The sequence below is a fragment of the Musa acuminata genome, chromosome BXJ2-8 (genome assembly GCF_036884655.1).
Source record: "Musa acuminata AAA Group cultivar baxijiao chromosome BXJ2-8, Cavendish_Baxijiao_AAA, whole genome shotgun sequence".
Classification (NCBI taxonomy): Eukaryota; Viridiplantae; Streptophyta; class Magnoliopsida; order Zingiberales; family Musaceae; genus Musa; species Musa acuminata.
Window position 1 is genome coordinate 36,754,141 of NC_088345.1, and position 20,100 is coordinate 36,774,240.

At 42.5% G+C, this 20,100-nt stretch overlaps 1 protein-coding gene across 1 annotated transcript; it reads right to left on the reverse strand.

Annotated features, from left to right (window-relative positions):
* Positions 1-11,771: 11,771 nt before the first annotated feature.
* On the reverse strand, positions 11,772-15,018 carry LOC103994848 (adenosylhomocysteinase). The gene is made up of 3 exons (XM_009415291.3): positions 14,229-15,018; positions 13,074-13,610; positions 11,772-12,169 (listed from the first exon to the last, which is right to left on the reverse strand). Exons 1-3 carry the CDS (start codon positions 14,937-14,939, stop codon positions 11,960-11,962), a joined length of 1,458 nt encoding a protein of 485 aa, XP_009413566.2. The 5' UTR covers positions 14,940-15,018; the 3' UTR covers positions 11,772-11,959.
* Positions 15,019-20,100: the final 5,082 nt, after the last annotated feature.

Here is a 20,100-nt window from a genome sequence, read left to right on the forward strand (position 1 = left end):
TCATTTCTCTCGGGTGTAAATCCGAAATGAGAAAAACCCCGCTCTGATACCAATTGTTAGGATCGAGAGCACTAAGAGGGGGGGGGGGTGAATTAGTGCAGCGGAAATCTTACAGCGATTAAAAACCAAAAGCTGCGTTCGTTCAAAAACTATTATGATGCAAAAGCAAATTCTCAGTTTGTATCTAAGTGCAGTTTGCGTCTAAGCGCAGATTGCGTCTAAGCGCAGTTTTGCGTCTAAGCGCAGTTTACGTCTAAACTCAGATTTACGTCTAAACGCAATTTTACGTCTAAACGCAGATTTACGTCTAAACGCAGATTTACGTTTAAACGTAGATTTACGTCTAAACTCAGATTTACGTCTAAACGCAGATTTACGTCTAAACGCAGATTTACGTCTAAACGCAGATTTACGTCTAAACGCAGATTTACGTCTAAACGCAGTTTTACGTCTAAACGCAGATTTACGTCTAAACTCAGATTTACGTCTTAAACTCAGATTTACGTCTAAACGCAGATTTACGTCTAAACGCAGTTTTACGTCTAGACGCAGATTTACGTCTAAACTTTGAAACTTGTTTGTATACTCGCAGAAGGCAGTATGCAATTGAAATCAAGACGTAAACGTGAACTGAAATCTGATGATTGAGCGAGGAAAGCCGATTTACGTCTGAATGCAGTTTTACGTCTAAATGTTGAAACTCGTTCGTAAAATCGTAGAGGAAAGTTTGCAGTTATCAATAGGATCAAAATGTAAGTGTAAACTGCAAAGAAGCTCGTTCGTAAAAGCACGGAAGATAGTTCTGCAGAATCAAACGTAAACGTAAACAGTAATGTATGAAAATACGAATTTACGTCTGAATGCAGATTCGGAAGAACAGCACTTAGAACTTGTTCGTGAAAGCGCAGAGAGCAGTAGCAATGGAGGAGGTTTGCAGTAATGATAAAGTGCTCGAAAATAAACGCAAACCAGAGATTTAGAGTGGTTCGGTCAGCCTTGACCTACTCCACTTTTGGCTCCCTCCACCGACGAGGTTGCCGACGTCAACTAGGTGCCTTCCTTCAATGGGCGAAGGCTAACTGCCCTTTTACAGTTTCTCTCCTTTTGACAGGCTCAGGAGACAACCTTTACAGACCTTTCTCTCCTCACTTTACAACTGAAAACTTGAAGAACAGAAGGAGGAGACTTAAAGGATTTACAACACTTTTGAGCTCTTAGAATCACAGAAAAGATCAAGATTTCGGTGTAGGTCTGTATCTTTTCAGTGCTGAATGGGTGGGGTATTTATAGGCCCCAACCCAATTCAAAATTCGAGCTCAAAACGATCAAATCCCAGAATTCTGGGATCAGGCGGTTGCACCTCTTGACTGGAGAGGTGGCACCGCCTGGCAGAGCTCGAAGACTGAGCTCAGGCGATTGCTTCTCTCTGCCAGAGCTCGAAGACTGAGCTCGATGGTTGCATCACCTGGCAGAGCTCGAAGACTGAGCTTGGTGGTTGCATCACCTGGCAGAGCTCGAAATCTGAGCTCGGTGGTTGCATCACCTGGCAGAGCTCGAAACTGAGCTCAGGCTGATGCACCTCTCTGCCAGAGCTCGAAGACTGAGCTTGGTGAATGCATCACCTGGCAGAGCTCGAGACTGAGCTCAGGCTGATGCACCTCTCTGCCAGAGCTCGAAGACTGAGCTCGGTGGTTGCATCGCCTGGCAGAGCTCGAAACTTGAGCTCTGGCGGTGCAACCTCTTGGCTGGGGCGGTTGCACCTCCCAACCTCGCACCCCTGGCGGTTGCACCTCCTGGCTGGGGCGGTTGCACCGCCCAACCTCACAGCCCTGGCGGTTGCACCTCCTGGCTGGGGCGGTTGCACCTCCCAACCTCGCAGGAAGACATAGCCTGGGCGGTGCTACCTCCAACCCTGGCGGTGGCACCTCTTCACTATTCCAGCTCACTTGGTTTGGCTCCAAACTTGGTCCAAACCAGTCCGAACTTGGGCCTAATTGGCCCCTACTTGGGTTATAGGATTAACACCTAATCCTAACCCTAATTAACGTGCTAACTATGAATTTAAAGACATTTTCTAAGCTATTACAAAGTCCGCAAGTCAAGACTTCTTCTAGCGAGCTTCCGGCAAACTTCCGGCGGTCTTCCGATGAACTCTCGGAAACCATTCTGCGGACTCCCGGCAAGCTCCTAGACTTCACGATTTGTTCTTAGCGAGTTCCAACGAGCTTCTTCGGCAAGCTCCGATCTTTCTCGGCGAGCTCCGCGAACTCCCAACGAATCTTCGGACTTCCGTCGAACTCTCGAACTCGCAACAAATCCTTCGCGCTTGACTCCGACACTTTGTTTCGCTTTATGTCTTCATCGTTATCATAGTTAATCCTGCACAATTAAAACAAAACTTCAATCGAGACAATTAATCCTAAGCAATTAACCAAGTTGTCCGACATGTCATTGGTCCCTCGACGCTTCGTCCGATTCTTCGGCACATCGTCCTCTCGTGCAGCCTATTGCCCAATCGGCCAGTTGACTCCGCAACTCCGATATCCTTGGCACAATACCCGCTCTTCTTGGCCCGATGCCCGAGTCCACGGCCCGAAGCCTTCTGTCGATACGTCGACCGATCCACTGGCCCGACGTCCAATCTTCTGACATGTTCCTTCGGCACAATATGATTTTCCTGCTTTAATTGTCTCATCCTGATCGAAGCATCCTGCGTCACTCAAAACGCAGATTAAATCATAAACATATATCAAGTAGTTTCATCATCAAAATACGAGATTCAACACTTCCAAGAAACAAAATTCAGTTGCACTATCTACAACAGAAGCCGAATACATTGCTGCAAGTGCATGTTGTGCATAAGTTGTTTGGATGAAAAATACATTAGAAGACTATGGAATTCACTTCAAAAACGTTCCTATAAAATGTGATAATACTAGTGTCATATGTCTTACTAAAAATCCAATTCAGCACTCTAGAACTAAGCACATCGACGTTAGGCATCATTTCATATGCGATCATGTCCTTAACAATAATGTTGTTCTAGAATTCATTGACACAAAGCATCAATTAGCAAATATATTTACAAAAGCTTTAAATGAAGACCAATTTGAATTCATTAGAAGGGAATTAGGTATGTTAAATTGTCCCTAAGAATAAACTTCTTTGAATGGATTTTCTGTAAAGTTTTTTCATCCTCTCTCCGTTCCTCAGTGAATTTGATCCTTCTCTTTCGATTCTAAATGATACGTTAAATTATCTTATCTTGAGTCAAACACCGCTTCTATCTGATTAAGATTAATGATTTTATGATATTTTGTGAATCTCGAAATTGATTTTGATGGCTTGATTATGAGTTTCAAGTTGACGATTTAAATTTGAATGAGTTTGTATTCGAATTATGATCTTGACTTATTAGAGTTACAACTTGAAATTTTTTTTCACAATCTCTTCCTTGTACACCTACAATTTTTGTTATTTATAAAAAGAAGAGATTTGATAAAATGGATGAATGCTGAATTTTCCTTTAAGATGAACTCTGCGTAAATATTTTAGCATACTTAATTTTGAATGATGAATTTTTGTATGATCAATGCTGAATTCCTGATGTTATAATCACAAATTATGTGCTTCAAGTCTCATTCCCTTTTTGTTGATGACAAAGGGGGAGAAGTGATGACTTATACCATTTCGATAGCATGACTTAATGAAAATGTCTTATGCGCATCGATAACATGACCTATATAAATTACAAAAGCTTGTGTGATATGAATGTCTTATATGTCTTACAAAATCCTTGAGAATATCGTAAGATTGATTGATCATATTGAAAGCATGCCTTACATTTATATCAAGAAATTCATGTTGAAAATCTTTATCTACTGTCGTAGTAAAAATTGTCTCTTATCATTCGACTTGAAAATGATTTTCATCGAAGTTTCATATTTACTTATGCTTAATAAGTATAACGATAAGTTCTACGGTTAGAACTTATTGGTTTATGCTTGAATTCAATGGGATGGAATTCAAGTGTTTTTATCTTCTCATGATATGGCATATAGATAGGGGGAGTTATGTTTAACTCCGTCATCAATTGATTGTCATCATCAAAAAGGGGGAGATTGTTGAATCTCATATTTTGATGATAAAATCAATTGATGAGTTAATTGATCTAATCCATATTATTGAGTTAAGTGTGCAGGATTAACTACGATAACTAGAAAATACAAAGTAAGAATACCGGAGTCAAGTTCGATGGATGTTTAAGAGACCGAAGAATCGTCAGAGATGATGCCGGAACCAACCGAGAAGAAATAGGGAACCTATCGGAATTTTTGGAAGTTCGCCGAAGAGATCGTCGGAGGTTTACAGAGATCACCGAGAAGGTTCGGCTACCCGTTAAAGTCATCACAAGATCGGGAGCTTGCTGGGAGTTCGTCGGAAGAAGTTCGTCGAAAAGCTCGTCGGAACAAAACTCGACGTTCGCGGTTGAAAACTTGCTTAGGATGTTTTTAGTTATGTAGTTCACTTATAATTAGGATTAGGATTAATGGATAATCATATATCCTGGTTAGGGGCCAACTGGGCCCAAAATTAGACTTGGTTTGGGCTAAATTTAAAGCCCAACCAGTGAACCGAAGGGTCTGGCGGTGGCACCACCCAGCACCCAAGAGCCTGGCGGTGGCACCGCCCAGCACCCGAGAGCTAGGCGGTGGCACCACTTGGCTGGGCGGTGGCACCGCCAGTCCACTGTCAGTGTCAGACACTAACAAGCGGTGGCACGGCCAGCATCGAGAACCAAAGAGAATTCAAATTTTAGAGCCCAAATTTGAATCCTCTTGAGGCCTATAAATACCCCTCAAATCTCAACTGAGATTACAACTTTTTGAGAAGCAATTGATTGAGAGAAAGGTCTTAGAAAAGTCTTAGCAAGTCTTGTTTTCAATTTGCTAGTGTTCACCTCCTTCTTTCTTGCTGAAAATATGTAAGAGAGTGAACCGTTTGTAAAAAGTTGTAAGAGGGGTATTTACCCTTCCCTTTCAAGAGATTTGCTAGTGGAAGGTGGGAGCCTCATCGAAGAGGGGCCTCGCAAGTGGATGTAGGTCATTTGACCGAACCACTTTAAAATCAGCGTGATCTCTGGTTTGCATTTCATTATTGCTATTTACATTACTGCAAACCTTCTTACGTGCTTTATTTCCTCATTACCTTTGCTGCATACCTTTACGAACACGCGTTCAAGTTAAGCTTTTCAAGTTCGGTTTTTATCGTACGAAAGATTTGTCAAAACCGACGTTTTAATCCGCTGCACTAATTCACCCCCACCTCTTAGTGCCGCTCCGATCCTAATAGTATTTTCGTTATTTGGATAAAGAATAGAATCTGAAATTTCAAAAATTCTGAGGGTGAAAACTATCTTTTGCTAAAAAAACCCTACTGCCCTTCTCCCTCTCCCTTGTTGCGATGCTGCCCCCATTGGTGGGTGCCCCCGTGGGCGTCGTTGCCTCCGTGGGCAGTTCTACCGATGGGGCAATGCGCACAGGTGGTGTTGCCCCGTCGGGCGGGCGCCCCTGCGGACATGTCGCCCATATAAGCGGTGTTGCCCTGTCGAGCGGGTGCCCCTACAGGGCCTACCGCTCCTGCGGGTGGCTGGCCCGCGGACCCAACGCCCGCATGCATCACCCTTGCGCTCGGGCGTAGTGTTCGCTCGCAAGGGGCCTGTGTTGTATGCAACTTGCCTGCGGGCAGCCTTCCTGGGGGCGAACGGTCATCGCCCGCTGGGCGTCTACGGCCCTTGCATGCAGGTGGCTTATTGTAAGTGGCCAAAGGTTGCAAGCAGCCTTTGGTGAACCTACGAGGGTAGCAATAGTTGCTGTCCTCTCTCGCCTTTTGCGTCAATGATTTTGACATCAAAGGATTTACCAAAACATAACACACACAGTTCAAAACCAATCTTTCATACAAACAACCTTACTCTGATACTACTGTTGGAAAATTTTACGTGCGACATCACATGTGCAGCGAAAAAATAGAAAATAAAATCCCCAATTTTTCAAAGAAATGTTCGCCGTCATATAAAGATTGGTGAACAAAATCTGCGAAACTTAAAACTATGTAAATGAAATATTTTGTTACCTAGGGAGATCTTATATCTTTGAATCCCTATAGATCTCTAGGTGAGGGTGAAGGAGGTCAAGCGCCCTCCTCTCTAGCGATGATCTATATAGTAGGATTGTGACGATGCTCCTCAAAACTCCATGCCTGCTTTGAGGAGGAGAAAGGAGGAGAATAGGAGAGGCAAACCAAAAAAGCTCTAGCCTATGAACCATTAGTTCCCTCCGATTTATAGAGGTCTCCTGTCAATATAACTCTAATGGATCCGGCCCTATTAGGTATTAGATCCCCATCCGATTACCCAAGCCTCTTAGATTAGTAAATCTCTATCTTAAAATCTCTTATGGACTCTTATTGGATCTCATCTATAGGATATAATAATTCAGTTGCTTATTGGATATCCAATAAGATAGGGGCTCCAATGGATATCTCATATTCGAACCTGTACTTATCACAACACCTACCATACATGTGTGACCCTCTAGGCCCAATATCGAGTTGGTCGTGAGTCATACCTATCAGAACTCCTTCTAGCTCAATGAATTATTATCTCCATAATAATTCGCTCAACTCATTGACTATGGACGTACTAGGCCACTACGCCGCAATCCCCAAATGATATAGGGGAATCCAATCCATTGGACCTGTCTATCCTTAGTTACCGTGTACCTATAGTCCCTCATCTATCTAATATCCCAGAGACGGTATACCATGCATGGTGCTATCAAACCCATACGGTTTTTACTCGAGTCTCGCTCTGATCGAATTCTTTAGAAGAACTCTTTCTCTCTCAATCCGAATGACCATGGCTAGGGATTTGTTTAAGCAAGGATACATGAGATATTCCTCTCATGACACCGAGAGTGGATGATCCTCTATCGATATTCAATAGTCCTCGTAAGGTTAGCTACCACTCCCGATGACCGATTGTGCTAGATCTAGAACCTCTAAACCTAGAAGTCCGGTATCAAAGAGCGATGGTTGGTCGAGTCCCTTGAGGCTATGATAGTTCGGAGGCCAAACAAAACGGGAATCACAAGGAATTGTGATCGGCAATAGTTGCCTACCATTTGGACTTAGTGTGATGCTAGACATAGGTGCCTTAGAAGCCAATCACATGAGTGATAGCACGTGTGACTTGACACGTAGTCTTTTTTATTATTATTATTTGGTATTTTATCACTTTATATTGCCTATTATATAAATATATTTTGATGTCTATGGATCTGTGTAATGGGAATCGGATCATGATGAGATCACGATAATGAGATCGATTCACCCTTAAACATAGACCCTAAATAATCCCTGTCATAGGTTACTCGAGAAGGATATCAAAATAACCATACATATTGGTGTGGTGTATACCCATCCATATAATGGATGTAGCTGGTCTCATAGTTGCTCATGTGAGTACACTAGAGATACAGTACAGGTGCTCATTGGAGAATGAGTTCACTGATTGATCCGCTTACGGAATGCTAGATGGTTGATGATATGTTATTGTCAAATAGCAATTCCATAGTCCCAATGGTGTATCTGGTCCTTAGACTTGAGACACTAAGGATGTCCTGTATGAGTACTCCACTCTTTGATACCAGACTTATAGGTCTTGAGGTTCCAAATCTAACACAATTGGTCATTGGGAGTAGTAGCCAATCTTACGAGGGCTATTGAGTGTCGATAGAGGATCATCCACTCTCGATGTCATGAGAAGAATATCTCATGTGTTCTTGCTTAGACAAATCAAAGGTCAGGGTTATTCGGATTGAGAGAGAAAGAATTCTCTAGGAGAATCCAATTAGAGCGAGACTCAAGTAGAAACCAAATAGGCCTGTCAGTACCATACCTGGTATATGGTCTCTAAGATATTAGATGGATAAGGGACTCTAGGAATATGGTAACTAGGGATAGACATGTCCAATGGATTGGATTCCCTTATATCATCTAGGGAATGTAGCGTAGTGGCCTAGTATGTTAGCAATTGATGAGTCGAGTGAATTATTATGAAGATAATAACTCACTAAGCCAGAAGGAGTTCTAATAGGCATAACTCACGACCAGCTCGATATTAGGCCTAGAGGGTCACATGCATATGGTAGGCGTTGCGATGAGTAGAGGATCAGATATGAGATCTCCACCGAAACCCCTGAATTATTGGATCATATGGATGAGATCCAATAAGAGCCAATTAGAGATTATTGGATAGAGATCTACTAATCTAAGAGGATTGGGTAGTTGGATGGAGATCCAATACCCAATATGGTAGGATCCATTAGGGTTAATATGATAAAGGACCTCTACAAATAGGAAGGAACCAATTGTTCATAGGCTAGAGCCTCTTTTGGTTGTCATCTCCTATTCTCCTCCCCTTCTCCTCCTCAGATAGCAGGCCTGGAGATTTGAGGAGCATCGTCATAGCCCTGTTGTGTGAATCACCTCTAAAAAGGATGACACTTGACCTCTTTCACCCTCTCCTATAGATCTATAGGGATTCAAGGATATACGATCTCCCTAGGTAATATAATTTTTAATATACATAGTTTTAAGTTTCGGAGATTTTATGCACCAATCTTCTCACGATGACAAACACATCTTTGAGAAATTTGGAGATTTTGTTTTATGTTCTTCCGCTGCGCATATGATGTCCCCCCTAGATTCTTGGCACCTGAATTCTTGGCTGGTGGTGGCACTACCAGGGCCGACAGTGGCACCGCCTGGAAAGCAGTGCCTCCCAGGATATCTGGGTGGTGGTACTGCCCAGACTAGGCGGTGGTACCGCCGGCCAAGAATTCAGGGGCTGAATTGGTTGATCAATTCGGCCCAATTCGACCTTATTAAGGGCCTAGTTGGTCCCTAATTAAGTTAGTGGGATTACCTCCCAATCCTAACTTAATTTACGATCTAACTATGATAATTAAGATATAATTATAGTGTCTCTTGTTCCGGTGCATCAATTGCTCTTTCGGCAAGCTTCCGGTGTACTTCCAACGAACATCCGACGAACTCTCGGCAATGTTCCGACGGACTCCTAACAAGCTCCTGGACTTTACGACGATCTTCTTGGCGAGTTTTGATGAGCTTCTTTGGCAAGCTCTTGGACTTCTCAGTTGGTTCCGGTAGAACTTCCAACGAACGTCCGGACTTCCGACGAACTCTCGAACTCCCAATGAGATCTCGATCTTGACTCCAACACAACACCTGCTTTATATCTTACTGCTATCGTAGTTAATAATGCATACTTTTCTCAATATATAGATTAGATCAAACAAATTATAATTGACTTTATCATCAAAATCTAAGATTCAACAAAAGCGATCTCATGACTACCGTAGCCTCTCTAAGGCTTGACTCCACGATAGGTTGCTTCGATACCTGGGCTGGAGTAACAACCTCTCTAGTGGCTGTGATCAATTGCACTCCTAGGATATTTGCTAGCAAATTACCCTCGGATGTCCAAATTCGTCATCGGCACATGATCGACTGCAATCGAATCGACTTGTAGAACGGAGTTGAAATGAGAAACGGAACTGGGTTGCGCTCCCACGCCAATAGTAAGAGTGGCTAGCATTGGACCCCCAATGGATCAGGATTGACGCTGGTCGACAAAGATGAAGGAATCGGAGATCTTGGCGGGGAAATCATAAGAGACATGTACGGGACACTGGTGCTTATCGCCTTTACAGCGATGAACAGTAAGAAAAAATCTACAAGTAATTCTTAGCCCTACATAACAAGATTTACTTTGGAATACTTACTATCATAAGTTAAAATTCACTAATCAACAACATTTACATCGAATTTATCGTAATGTTCAATATGAAAGGTCAATCGCGTAGCAACTTTGCTATCCATAAGATTGTTAGTACTACTAATATCAATTAAAATAGTAACAGACTGATGTTTCAAAAGTCCATCAACTATCATAATTTGAGGATTTGAATAGTCAACTAATGCATGAATGGTATGTGTGACGGGTTCAATAATCTCTTCATTCTTTGTACCTTCATAATCAAAATTTTTCCTTGCTTGCATCGATACTCCCTACTCTACTTTTCGTCATAATACCAGCATAAATCTTATGTTGATCGTTTTTTTAGTTCCTCTTGGGTCAATCTTCTAGTATTAGGATTTTGATTAGGAATAATTGGAGTGGTTAACTTACTAGTCACCTATTTATTAACACTCTTGGTTCGACGATTTTTAATGTTTATTTTTTCTTCATGCAATCATGTAAAAAAAATTACAATTGTCATAGTGCGAGGTTGGTGAGCCTAAACTTTTCTGACAAATGTTTAAATTAACACCTTTAATGAATGCTCTCACCAATTATCTTTCGTACCAATCTTTAGGTTGATTTGATAGTTATTCAAATCGATTTCGATACTTTAACACAGTATCAACAATCTTTAACTTGATTTGATAGTCATTCAAATCGATAGTGAATCTTGACAAACAACTTATCAACATTCTCATATTCTGATGGTCCAAAACGAACAAGAAATCCTTTCTTGAACTACTCCCATGAGAGAACTTCATGATAAATTTCATACCTATCATACCATTGAATAACATCCTCATTTAGTTGGATTGAAGTTATTTCTACTTTAGAATCTTCTCAAGTTTTACTTCCAAGGTTTCAAATTAGGCTTTCATACAATTATCAATTGTTATTGTGTATGATTGTAGATATGTAATTCTTAAGTTTTATTTTTGATTTTGGGTCAAGGGTATGAGCATTGCTTATGTTGAAAGTGAAGTCGGAGTTGGTGGTAACATCGCTATGATACTAGATGATAAAATCTTAATACTTTATCTAAGAAAATAAATAAAGATTTCATCAGAGGATCAATATCCAAGTTGGTCAAAGGTTTTGAGTTGTATTTGATTGCTTTTAAAAAGTAGTCAAAGACATTAATTATATATATATATATAGTTATTAATTCTTAATCAATTAGGACTAAGATATTTAATAAAAAAAATATAAAAATAGTAATTCCTAATTTACAATATCAAAGAGCTCCTAAAATTTAAAAACCCTTATCATACCTAGAAAAATTTAAATAAAAAATAAAAATTAATATCAAAACTTTTAAATTAAAAATTTTTTAAATTAAAAGAATCCGCTCCTGTGGAGAACCACACGTGGGGAGAGAGAGTGACCGGCGATTGATTAATCGTCGAAGCCATCGCGCGACTATCGCATCCCCTCAAAGGCTCGACTCCGCGATAGGTGTTGCTTCGATACCAGGGCCGGAGTAACAGCCTCTCCAGTGGCTGCGATCAGGCCGGTGTTACCCTCGGATGTCCAAATTCGCCGGAACAGGGCTGCCCTCCCACGCCAACAGCAAGAGCCCCCAACAAAAAGACACTTTTTGCTTCAAGGATGCTTTAATATCCCTAAATCACCGTTGTTTAGTTATTCCACGAAAACATTTTTACGGAGTTATTTGAGGTTCCACCAACGTGAAAAGTCATCTGAATCATATCCAGCGCATCATGTCTTTCATGTGAGCCGCTCCCCCATTGTATCGGGCTAATGAGACTTATAGCGGGTAATGTGATTGTTAATGATTGCATGATCATTCCAAATGAAGCCGATGCAGTGCGAGAATTGCATCGTATCAACTAAAGGAATTCACGTGATCCACAACCCAATATGATCAAAACACGAGAAACAAAAATATATTCGTGCAAATGATGCAAAATAGCCCAAGGAAATTTATTTGACCTCTAAAATACTTCTAGCCTAATCAATGCAATGCATTCCCCGAATTCAAAATGGAACAGATATCTTAGGTAAATCAGCAACGCCATCGATATCAACCAGTTTTTTACCAATAGCATCCTAATACCTGTAGTGAACAGGCTTGTAGGGACCCTCGATGGGAACGCTAATGTACTCGGCCTGTGCTGGAGTAAGCTTGGTGAGCTTGGCTCCTAGCTTGCCAAGGTGAAGAGCTGCCACCTTTTCATCCAGATGCTTAGGCAATACATACACTTTCTTCTCATACTTTCCAGTCTCCCTCTCCTTCCACAACTCCAGCTGTGCTATCACCTGCAAAGATCGAGATCAAAAGTTAAGTGTGATTTTGGCATTTCAATATGAACAGGAATCTACAACAGTAGATATGAGAACCCAGTTCCCTGTTGCACTAAAGGTCCATCCCAAGGTTGCCTATGTATTAAGCTTTGTGCATCGCTTTGAGATGGGTTGGGCAACTTGCATGCACCTTGGACCTTCATTACAAGAGCAAACCCATTCTCACAGATAGCATATTGTCGAGATATTATAGGCACTACAGCAAAAGCAAAACAAGAACCCCAGAAATAAAAATCTAAATTCTCCTCTAAAATATCTTTTAAAAAGGTGACCAACGTTAAATGTAGGACAGGCTGTTTGCTCTAATTTATAGTAGCTATAAAATGATATCAACAATAGGACTATACTAATTGAACAAATAATAAATCAAAAGACTTAAAAAACATAAAAGTAAACTAAATCCATGTAATTTCAATATATATATATATATATATATATTTTCTACTAACCTAAAGCTTTTTGTGGTTATTATTCATCTAATCAAAATCTACACTATGGTATTAGGGTAGATCATCTATTTGAAGAATGAATAAGCCCCTTTTTATTTCATCTAATGTTTAGATAAAATATTTGTACAGCACATATTCCTCATTTGGACTTGCATAATGCACTTAGCTTCAGTTCCACTAGTAAATATTAATCTGATTTGTAAGTGAAAGGGATGTTTGAAACTTTTAAACATATATACATATATATAGATGTATACATTTGTATACATAAAATATATATGGTCATTTCCTAGCAATTTAAACTTTTTGAGATTATTGGTCCCTAAGAGCAAGCAAATAATTAGAGAGAAGTTATTTAAAAGAGGATCAGTCTGTCAGAACAATTTTATACAAAGGATCAACATCGATACCTGGTTGGTGAATGAGCAGGACATGACGAAGCTGGGATGGCCAGTGGCACAACCAAGGTTCATAAGACGCCCCTCAGCAAGGACTATGATGCCAGTGTTGGTCTCAGGGAACACCCAGCGATCAGTCTGGGGCTTGATGGTGATGCGCTTGATGCCTGGGTAAGTCTCCAGCCCATGCATATCAATCTCATTGTCAAAGTGGCCGATGTTGCAGACGATAGCATTGTTCTTCATCTTCTTCATGTGTTCGACCATGATGATGTCCTTGTTCCCCGTGGTGGTCACGAAGATGTCGACCTCAGAAACAACATCCTCCAGTGTGAGAACAGGAATGCCCTCCATGAGGGCCTGAAGAGCACAGATGGGGTCAATTTCAGTAACAATCACACGGGCACCAGCTTGCTTCATTGCAGCAGCACAGCCCTTGCCCACATCGCCATAGCCACAGACCACGGCGACCTTGCCGGCAATCATAACATCGGTAGCCCTCATCAGGCCATCAGGGAGAGAGTGGCGGCACCCATACAGATTGTCAAACTGTTAACACGCACAAACACATTAGTCAGAGATCTCCAAGCGTGGAAAGAGGGGAAAAAAAAAAGGAAAAATTAGATCAAGATTGTTAAACTAAATTCTCCGATCCTTAATATATCCAGATCTAAATTGAGTAATAAAAAGATCAGCACTAAAAGCACTTCATGTCAATTTATATTAAGAACAGCAACACGAGATTTACTTACAAAGATGGAAATGTTGAACACTAGTAATCCATTAACTATTACAGTAAGTAATTAATACCGAAACTGTACATCTGGATTGAGATCCAGATCCAGATCCAGATCTAAAAAATATAGGTACTAATGTTTGAGATCTTATTTAATAGCCAACTGTAGGCTTCAATGATCATATCTCAACAACAAGATCAAGAACTAAACACACAAAAAAAAAAAAAAACTAACAAGTGAGACAACATTTTAAGACCAATCTACACCGGTTGAAATCTAAGTTCGAAGTAAGAGATTTTAAATCTGAATTCAATCCATAAAAAAAATCGTGAAACAAAAGGAGAAATCAACTGATCTAGATCTGGATCTGGATCCAAGAGGACGGGAAATTGAGCTGCCCTAAATTTTAGATCGTCAAGAAGGAAGTCACCTTGCTCTTGGTCACGGAATCGTTGACGTTGATAGCCGGGAAGAGCAGGGAGCCACTGGCCTGCATCTGGTAAAGCCGCTTAACACCGGTGGTAGTTTCCTCCGACACGCCCACAAGCCGCTCCTTCATCCGACGGTACTTCTTGGGGTCGACCTTAAGCCCGTCGCGAATGAGCCCGAGCACGATCTGGAACTCGGCGTTGTCCGTGGAGGCCGGATCCGGCAGCTTTCCGGTCTTCTCGTACTCCTCCTCGGCCTTGACGCCCTCGTGGATGAGCAGGGTCGCATCGCCGCCGTCGTCGACGATAAGGTCCGGGCCGCCGGCAGGGCCCCAGTCGAGGCACCGCTCGGTGCACCACCAGTACTCGGCGAGGGTCTCGCCCTTCCAGGCGAAGACGGCGGCGGAGTCACGGGCGATCGCGGCGGCAGCGTGGTCCTGGGTGGAGAAGATGTTGCAGGAGCACCAGCGGACCTCGGCACCGAGGGCGGTGAGGGACTCGATGAGGACGGCGGTCTGGATGGTCATGTGGAGGGAGCCAGAGATGCGGGCGCCGGCGAAGGGCTTGGACGGGCCGAACTCCGCGCGGCAGGCCATGAGCCCGGGCATCTCCACCTCCGCGAGCTCGATCTCCAGGCGGCCGAAGTCAGCCTGGGAGAGATCCTTCACCTTGTACTCGCGCCCCGTCGACGTCTTCTCCACCAGCAGGGCCATCTTCGCTCGATTGAAGAAATAGAGCGGCTAAGAGAGAGAGAAGCGAGCAGAGGAAGCGGAGAGGGACGGAGTGAAAATGGGCTGTGAATGTGTATATATATAGAGGTGGGAGAGGAAATGGACGTATAATGAAACGGTGCTGGAATTAGGCAGATGTGGAACGTTGAATTTTTATCGGTGAGGTGGGGGAGGGTGGTTGTAGTGATGGATGAGTGCTGGACAAATCATATGTTGCTCTATATGTCGTCATAGTTAATCTTCGTCTTTATTTGTTAATACAATAACATTGAAATTTAAATCGACAGTAATGCCTGTTTCAAAACTATTAGAAGAGACTTCTTGTCTCCTCTTCCTGCGCGAAGGGGTCCTCGGCCTGCCTTTGCGTTTTGTCTCCGATCTGGTGGCAAAATTTTTTCTCGGCGATTGCATGGCCTCCAATCAATGGAACAACAGTCTCCTAGTTTTTTTTTAAGACATCTTCCATATTATTTACTCCTGATGGGAAGTATTATAGCATAAGTCATCGATTGGCAATCGCTCGGGAACTGAAATTGAGGACAACTTAACATCTTATGTGGGACAGTTAACACCTCTTGGCTATTCCCTGCCAGTATTGCATCGCACAAGAGGGTACGAAATGATATCGTGTTATAGGAGTCGGAACAGGTTAACCCGTGTCACAGGAGGTTGTATGGGTCTATCACAAATATGAATTTATCGCCAAAGGTACCAATGATCCGTGTAGCCATAGTTCCCTCTCGTCGGCTCAATAGGTATAAAAATCGATCCCCAACATCTAAAGATATAATCAATCACAAAAAGAAACCTCATTAGATATAGAACCAATTCCCTATTAGCTAACTTAAATATCTGAGAGGTCGGGTCGGGAATCTCTTCCGACATTGACTTATTGTGCAGGGTCCCAACAAAGATCGAATATATGATAGAACCTCAAAGGAATTATATGAAAATTGATCTTTGAGGGAGATCAAACCTTGAAACGCTATAGGGGTTCCACCCTCCTAGAAGTCAGCCAAATGGCTATAATTATAGAGAATCTTATTCTCAAAGAGATGGAAGCTTCATGTTTATATAGTGCTCCAAACCCTAGCCCTAGGGGATGCTTCCTAAGTAAGTTACCCCTTTTGTCCTTAACCCTAACCAACCAACCCAGTAAAAGGGGGCAATGGCTAGAAAGTCCAAAGGCTCAAATATAAACCATAGTCACTCTTCTTTATAGAATAGAGATGGCTAGGTAGGATTTATTACAATTTCACGGGGTTTCATTAATTGCTTCTTGGTTGAGTAGGACCCAACCCTACTAGGGTCCTATCAAGTCCGTCCTCTCCAGATCAGCCTTGTACTCAAGGCTGAGATTCCATGAACTTAGTGAACCGGGTCTTTAGCTCCTCATATGATTCTCATGTGGCGTCTTCAAGTGGTAAATTATTCCAATGCACTAGTACTTTAGTAGAGGAACGTCGGTGACGCATCACGATTCTGTCGTCTAAGATGGCTTGTGGTTGGACTTGAATATATCTATCATCAGTGGTGTTGGGCAATTAGATCTGGGGTGACTCGTGTTCTCTCAACTTGGGCTTCAAGCATGACATGTGAAAGATATGGTGAATTTTGGCATCCTTAGGTAGTTTAAGTCTGTACGCCACGACTCCAATACGCTTTGTGATCTGATATGGCACATAATAACATAAGGAGAGCTTCATGGAGGCTCATTGTTGATGGAGAATTGCTTATATGGCTGTAGGTAAAGATAAACCCAATCTCCTACTAAAAATTCTCTTTCGCTTCGTTGTGTGTCGGCTTGTTGCTTCATTCTAGCAGTTGTAAGAGTTTGTCCCTGTCAGTCAATTCTTGGTTGACCTGATCTACCTTGGCCGAGCCAATTACATACTTTGGAATCACAAGTGTCGGTCGACCATACAGTGCTTCATAAGGGGCACATTTTGTAGATGAATGATATGTAGTATTATACCATCATTAGGTCTAGGGAAGCCATTTTGCTCACTCATTTGGTTGGTCACTAGCGAAACAACGAAGGTACGTCTCTAAACACATGTTCACTACCTCTGTTTGACCGTCAATTTGTGGATGATATGCTGTGCTCATCTTGAGTTTGGTGCCCTGTAACTAAAATAACTCGATCCAAAATTTACTGGTGAAGATCCTATAATAATCACTTACAATGGACCTTGGCATCCCATGCAGTTTCACAATATTTTATATGAAAATCTGGGCAATGCTAGCAGTAGTGTAGGGATTTCGCACAGCACAAAAATGAGCATATTTCGTAAGTTGATCAAACACTACGAGAATTGTGCTTTTACCTTTGGAAGGTGGAGCCCTTTAATGAAGTCTATAGAGATGTCAGTCCACACTGAGTCTGGTAGGCATAGTGGTTGTAGCTTTCCTGGACTTGTCATTGTTTCACCCTTGTACTATTGACATACATCATATTGTGCCACATATTCAGAAATAATTTTTTTCATCCCTCTTCAATAAAAATTTTGCTTTACTCTTTTGTAAGTTCTCATGAATCCGGAGTGCCCTACTAAAGGTGTGGAGTGCATTTCATGCAGAATGATTTTGATGTAAGAGGAGTCTGGTATAAGCACAATGCAACCTTTGTAGCGTAGATCTCTCGAATCCCAAGTGTAGTGGGCTATTACACTTGGATCCTCCTCTAATTTTTTTATGATGTAGCTGATCTCTGGATCCGGTGGTAGGAAGGGAGATGGCTGAAAATTTAGCTTGCTCAAGTAGCAGTGAGAGTGCATCTACAACAACGTTTTCTTTTCCCTTTTTGTAAATAATTTCATAATCAAATCCTAGAAGTTTGGTTACCCATTTTTGCTACTCAGGGGATAATATCTTCGGCTCCAAAAAGTACTTGAGACTTCTATAGTCGGTTTTAATTTGAAATAGTCGGCCGATCAGGTAGGGTCTCCACCTCGTTATTGCATGCACAATGGCAAGCATCTCCTTATCATATATTGACATGTTTTGATAAGAGGGAGACAATGCCTTGCTAGTGTATGTGAGTGGTCGACCATCTTGTATGAGAACAACTCCAATTTCGACTCCAGATACGTTGGCCTCAATGATGAAGGGTCGGTCAAAATCTGGTTGTACTATCACTGACGTCGTCGTCATGGCTGTCTTAAGTTTGTCGAAGGCAACGGAGGCTTTGTCCGACTATTGGAAGGCATCTTTTTTCAGTAGAGAAGTGAGGGGTGCACTGATCTTCCCATAATCCTTGACAAATTTTTGGTAGTAGCCTATTAGTCCAAGGAACCCACATAGTAATTTCACATTTATAGGTTTCAGCTAGCCTTGCATTGCTTCAATTTTTGTTGGCTCTACCACCACTCCTTATGATATTATGTGCCCAAGGTACTCTATTTTTTGCTAGAGAAAGCTGGACTTTGGCTGCTTAATAAAAAGAGTATTCTCCCGAAGCATCATCAAAACAACTCGTAAATACTGAAAGTGAGTCTCAAGAGAAGGGCTGTAAATGAAAATATCATCGAAAAATACCAGCACAAATTTACAAATAAAGCTTTGAAAAATATCATTCATGAGACTTTGGAAGGTTGAATGAGCATTAGTAAGTCCAAAAGGCATTACCAAGAATTCATAATGGTCATCATGTGTGCAGAATGCAGTTTTTTAATGTCGTCTTCACATACCCGAATTTGGTGATAACCGGATCGGAGGTCCTACTTCGTGAAGACTCGAGCTCCTTTTAACTCATCATGAAGTTCATCCACCATTGGTATTGGATACTTATCTTGACGGTAATATCATTTAAAGCTCGATAGTCAATGCACATATGCCAAGTTTCGTCCTTCTTGCGTACAAGTAGCATTAGTGAAGAATAGGGGCTGCAACTTGGCCGAATCACCCTTGTTTCAAGCATCTCCTTTATAATCTTTTCAATTTCATCCTTTTGGAGATGAGGATAATGGTACGGCTTGTTGAATCTCGTATTTTGATGATGAAACTACTTGATATATGTTTATGATTTAATCTGCGTTTTGAGTGACGCAGGATGCTTCGATCAGGATGAGACAATTAAAGCAGGAAAATCATGTTGTGCCGAAGGAACATGTCAGAAGATTGGACGTCGGGCCGGTGGATCGGTCGGCGTATCGACAGAAGGCTTCGGGCCGTGGACTCGGGCATCGGGCCAAGAAGAGCGGGTATTGTGCCAAGGATATCGGAGTTGCGGAGTCAACTGGCCGATTGGGCAATAGGCTGCACGAGAGGACGATGCGCCGAAGAATCGGACGAAGCGTCGAGGGACCAATGACATGTCGGACAACTTGGTTAATTGCTTAGGATTAATTGTCTCGATTGAAGTTTTGTTTTAAGTGTGCAGGATTAACTACGATAAGAGTAAGACAAGCAGCAGGTGTTGCGCCGGAGTCAAGATCATGATCACGTTGGGAGTTCGACGGAAGTTCGGACGGTCGTCGGAGGTTCAGCGAGAACAGATCCGAGAAGTCCAGAAGCTTGCCAAGCGAAGCTCGTCGGAACTCGCCAAGTGGATCGTCGCAAAGTCCAGGAGTATGCCGGATGTCCGCAGAAGGATCACCGAGGGTTATCGGTTGATCGACGGAAGTTGGCCGGAAACTCGCCGGAAGAAGCGATTGACGCATCGGAGCAAAGCTGCAGAAGTTGTCTTAGAGTTAATCGTAGTTAGCATGATGATTAAGCATGAAAATGGGAGGTGATCCCATTAGCTTAATCTTGGGGCAATTGGGCCCCTGAAAAGATTCAAAGTGGGCCGAATGGAGTGAACCATTCGGACCCTGATTGCACCAGGAGGTGCAACCGCCTGGGCTGTGGGGTTGGGAGGTGCAACCGCCCCAGCCAGGAGGTGCAACCGCCAGGGCTGCGAGGCTGGGAGGTGCAACCGCCCCAGCCGAGAGGTGCAACCGCCCAGAGCTCAGTCTTCGAGCTAGACTGGGCGGTGCAACCTCCTCTGCCAAGAGGTAGCACCGCCAGAGCTCAAGTTTCGAGCTCTGCCAGGCGATGCAACCACCGAGCTCAGTCTTCGAGCTCTGGCAGAGAGGTGCATCAGCCTGAGCTCAGTCTCGAGCTCTGCCAGGTGATGCAATCACCGAGCTCAGTCTTCGAG